At 44.4% G+C, this 5,000-nt stretch overlaps 1 protein-coding gene across 3 annotated transcripts in view; it reads right to left on the reverse strand.

Moving 5' to 3' along the window:
• Positions 1–5,000, reverse strand: part of kcnab1a (potassium voltage-gated channel subfamily A regulatory beta subunit 1a) — a 77,424-nt gene that overhangs the window by 7,607 nt on the left and 64,817 nt on the right. For all 3 annotated transcript variants that reach the window (XM_030381290.1, XM_030381292.1, XM_030381291.1), the window contains 4 exons: positions 2,246–2,325; positions 1,716–1,760; positions 1,238–1,282; positions 173–216 (listed from right to left, as the gene is read on the reverse strand). In XM_030381290.1, the coding sequence (XP_030237150.1) occupies positions 173–216; positions 1,238–1,282; positions 1,716–1,760; positions 2,246–2,325 (214 nt within the window). The remainder of the gene's footprint in view (positions 1–172; positions 217–1,237; positions 1,283–1,715; positions 1,761–2,245; positions 2,326–5,000) is intronic.

The raw sequence follows: 5,000 nt of genomic DNA on the forward strand, positions 1-5,000 counted from the left end.
AAAAGACGGACAGACGGACAGACAGACAGACAGACAGACAGACAGACAGACAGACAGACAGACAGACAGACAGAAAGATCAACCCTTTGTGATTTGATGTTACACTATGTGTGTGTGTGTGTGTGTGTGCGTGCGTGCGTGCGTGCGTGCTTGCGTGCGTGTGTGTTCTTACCTTCAATTATGTGCTTCCTGGACAGTCCTCTCTCTGTCTCTGCTCTGTTGGACCCAACACAAGGCACACATTTGTTATCTTTCCGTTTGTGTAATAGTGTGTATGCGTGTCTGTGTATAACTGCGCAAGTGTATTACAGGTAATATGTTATCTTGTATTTCTGATTCCAGCGGCTTAAAAGCCTTTGTTAGAAATAAGAATATGTTTCTTTGTGGCTTTATGGTTATGTCAGGTTATATCAGAGAATATATATAATGATATATGCAGTTTTTCCTCACTGTGCCTGTTGAGACAGTATTATATACTGTGAGTACACGGTATGCACCGTATTCCTGTTAATGTAAGTAGGCGTGAGCAGATGTTCAAGTCATCAAATGGCTATTATTGTGTACAGGGCATTCAGCCTTAGGCACAACTTCAATACCGGAAACTTCTTATATCATGCACAGCAACGGCGACAAAAAACCCCCAGCAACAAAAGGGGTTTGTTTCAGGATCTATGACTCTTATAAGGATGCTTGACCCCAGTCTGGAGTGTGTCATCTCTGTGCACAAGCCACACTGCTTTATGTAAGCATGAGTCAAACACTTCTCTGTTCCGGACCCCCCAAGGGGCCAGCTGAGGGGGAGGAGGAGGAGCAGGGGGAGGAGGAGGAGCAGGTAGAGTTGGAAATGGACTAAAAGGAGGAGGGTGAGGGGGCCTCAATCTCTCTGAAGTGAAAGGGTCCTGAAGAAGGAGTACTTCAGAGAATGTGAAAGTTGTTTTTCTTGTGCATGTGTGTGGTTGTGTGTGTGTGTGTGTGTCTGTGTGTGTGTGTGTGTGTGTGTGTGTGTGTGTGTGTGTGTGTGTGTGTGTGTGTGTGTGTGTGTGTGTGTGTGTGTGTGTGTGTGTGTGTGTGTGTGTGTGTGTGAAAGTCAGTGAGTGAGTGAGTGAGTGAGTGAGTGAGTGAGTGAGTGATTGAGTGAGAGAAAGGAAAGGAGAGAGTCTTTGCATGATGGCACTCAAATTGTAATCAATATGTTTTAGTTTTTACCATCACTCATGTGTTGAATGGCTTCACTTACTTTCCACCCCAGAAGAGCTTCGTTGTAATCACTAAACTGGATCGCCTGGGAAAGGACATGAGGAGTTGTAGAGACAGATGGACAACAGACAGAAAGAAAATATAGAAGGAAGAAAAAAAAGGTTCCTTTATTGATATTCAAATGTTATGCCCAGGTTGCACATCAATCTAAAAACCCAACCCTTCATCCTGACTCTTTCAACTCTGGCAAATGTGACTGACAGTCACGTTTGCCCCAGTCCATCACATCAAAGGACTGGCATTCATTCAAAAGGGGAAAAGCAAGATGCAGATGAGAGAATCTCAGCAGTCAGATCAGAACCTTGGATCTCATGTGGTTCCGACTGCGGGACTCACGCTGTGTGCATGTGCCTCGGGACTTGCAAATGAGCGTGTTTACATTTTCACATGAGACTTGGAAGTCAGAACGAAACCCCCATGACGTCGAGCACACAAACACATGCTAACATGAACATTACCTCCAGCATTTCTTCTTGATTATGTTTCCAAGGATGATTTCTGCCCTGAGAGAGAGAGAGAGAGAGAGAGAGAGAGAGAGAGAGAGAGAGAGAGAGAGAGAGAGAGAGAGAGAGACAGGAGGCCGGGCTGTTACATCATGGTGTCTTTGATCTATCGTGTCACACTTTGTCTTCAGCACGAAAAAAACCAACAAACAAAAGATTTTTTTCAATATCATCACACACTTTTGATTGAGTTCCAATACGCTCATAATTGTAAATTGTATGAATGGAATCATAAATGGAGGGAGAATGCCCAATTTACGCATGGCAGGGTTAAACTATACAGGATTGCCAGATTAAATTGTTTCTCAGAGGTTATAATTGGAGGAATAATTAATAGAAAAGAATAATAACATTTCCATTAATTTCTATGCAGTATGTACGACACTGTGTGACAATGCAATGATGATAACGGAAAATAACTCCTCGTACAGAATTCCGATTGACACGCTAAAAGAGTGCAAACCAGGAGCGCCCGGATCACATACTTGCCCCCGGCGTAGACCTCGGCAGTGTCAAACAGGTTGACTCCGCCCTCGTAGGCGATGGTCATCAGCTGCTCCGCCACCTGCCCCCAAGGTCACACAGAGGTCAGCCACGCGCAGAGGGCTCACGGTGCTCAGCTTTCACTTTCAGGTCTGTCGCTCCAAATGTGAATTATTCAAGGCCATTTGACCCGCACCACAACATTGCTCGTCCATTAGAACTCCGCTCAACCTCAGAAAAGAGTCTAATCTTACTGCTTAGAGTATAAAAAGGCTGGCATGTCGACGTACATTTTCTTTAACATATTCACTCACTCGAATGTCAGTTTAGGGTTAGGTTTGGTTCAGGGATAGAAGCGACATTGTGTGGTGTCACTGAGTTTCTGATGTCCACTGCTCAGCTTGACAAGGTTTTAAGGACAAGGCTTTCGGGGATGTTATTGTGGGGAGATGTGGTTAATAATAATGTGTGTACACCTGGGCGTAACGTGCAATAAACCAATGAGAGTGCCAGCTCCCATCGCCTTTAAGAGCCATGAGCGCATTTGAATCTGACGAGTTGATATTTTGACAGCGCATCTGCAGTCTCCGATGAGACAGATGCACATGAATTTAAAACTTCAAATGGCTCAGTTTATGGCCAAATAATATGGCCTAATTCACACATGGAATAAGATTTTCTTCCACAACTTCAGAATTACTGAGTCCTCAAATAAATTTCGGCAAAGAAAACTTATATGATCATATGAAATACTAAATCCTGTGCACAAGCAACATTATGCATGCGCCCAACGCGCCACTGACTTTAAACCAGGTATTACCTAGTTTGTGACGCAAGTGGTTTCTGAAACTGCAAAATAGCACCAGGGAACGTTTGCGCCAGAACACGCCTCCTCCTTTCGCCGAACCGCCCCTTGGGGCGCAAGATCATTCCCTAATTTACCGACGCATGGCGCAGGAGGGAAAAGAACGCTCTGCGCCAGTTGCAAACTAGCAATGACACATGCTCCAGTGATTAAGTCAATTGCGCCGGACGCAAGATAGGGCCCTGTGTGTGTGCGAGTGTGTGTGGATGTGTGTGTGGTGGTGTGTGTGTGTATGTTTTTGTGTATTATCTTTCATACCCCTTGTGTGTATGTATATTGTGTGTGGCGTAAACTGTGGGTAGTTCAGGTGTTTTGTGTAAGTGCAATAATGTATTTCCTCTGTGTCATCACAGTGTAGATGTTTCCCTGTGGAGACAGTAGACAGTAAAAGTCGTGTTGCACAGAAGAGGTAATCTGTCCTCTGAGAGTGTGCTCATCTCTCCTCTGCTTCCTCACTCTGACACCGCCTCTGGCTGGACACAAGTACGACCCTGTGTATGTGTGTGTGTGTGTGTGTGTGTGTGTGTGTGTGTGTGTGTGTGTGTGTGTGTGTGTGTGTGTGTGTGTGTGCGTTTGTGTGTGTTTGTGTGTGTGTGTGTGTGGTGCGTTTATTTGTGATGGTTTGTTTCTACAGTTTGTTAAGATTATTATTCTGCAGAATGAGTGTGAAGAGGTCTGTGGTTATCCCACTAAGAAAAACCCACCACAACAACAACACACAGACACACAGACACACACACACACACACACACACACACACACACACACACACACACACACACACACACACACACACACACACACACACACACACACACACGCACACACATGGGCGTATAATCAGAAACATTCAGGGGCCAGTTAGCCCGGGGCTGGGGGCTCAGGTGCTGATGCATTATGATGGGGCCATGAGTGGGACAACATTTAGAAACAACAGAAATTAAAAGAGAAATACTGAGTTTTTCTGTGCAAATGTGATGCGAAATGTTACTTTGCAAGCATTAGATAGGATGAAAATTGATAGGATGAAAAAGCAGGCTCAGGTGCAACGCTGCTTTTGTTAGTGTTTTTTAAAGCAAACAAAGAAAGATTGGCAGATTGGAAGGTCAGCATAACACAATAGCGTTTAGCAGTATGTATTTTCCATTAGAATTTGACATTTAAATGAATTCAATACCATGATGCTGCACTAATCAATATGTAAACTTCTTGGGTAAACAAAATTTAATCAGACGATCTCACACACACACACACACACACACACACACACACACACACACACACACACACACACACACACACACACACACACACACACACACACACACACACAGAAACTGACAGAAACAGACAGACACACAAACACACACACCCACACAAAGAAATACCAATACAAAAATAAAAACTAACACCCCAATCGACAGCCAGTGTGAGTCATTTCAGATGTGTGTGTGGGAGGTGCTGTTGTGCAGTGCAGGGGGAAGCAAAGGTTAAGGTGGTCTCTATCAAAGGTTAAGGTGGTCTCTATCAAAGGTTAAGGTGGTCTCTATCAAAGGTTAAGGTGGTCTCTATCAAAGGTTAAGGTGGTCTCTATCCGGTAGTTCAGAGAAACAGGGAGATGGACAGACACAGAGAGACACAGAGAAAGACAGAGAGAAACATGTCCTCTTTATGTAACTTCAGAGGTCATGATCACTGCAGAAGGCAGGGGGACCACCCAGTGCCTGTGCACGCACGCACGCACGTACGCACGCACATATGGAAGGCTGAAAGAGTCAAAACTTTGCCTCATAGGAGAGGTGTATTCATTCAAATGGGCATAAAATACAGCGTTTAAGCATTCATAACGCCACATTATATACAATCTGATACCGCATCTGATACAATGTATT

This window comes from Gadus morhua, chromosome 16 (genome assembly GCF_902167405.1).
Source record: "Gadus morhua chromosome 16, gadMor3.0, whole genome shotgun sequence".
Lineage (NCBI taxonomy): Eukaryota > Metazoa > Chordata > Actinopteri > Gadiformes > Gadidae > Gadus > Gadus morhua.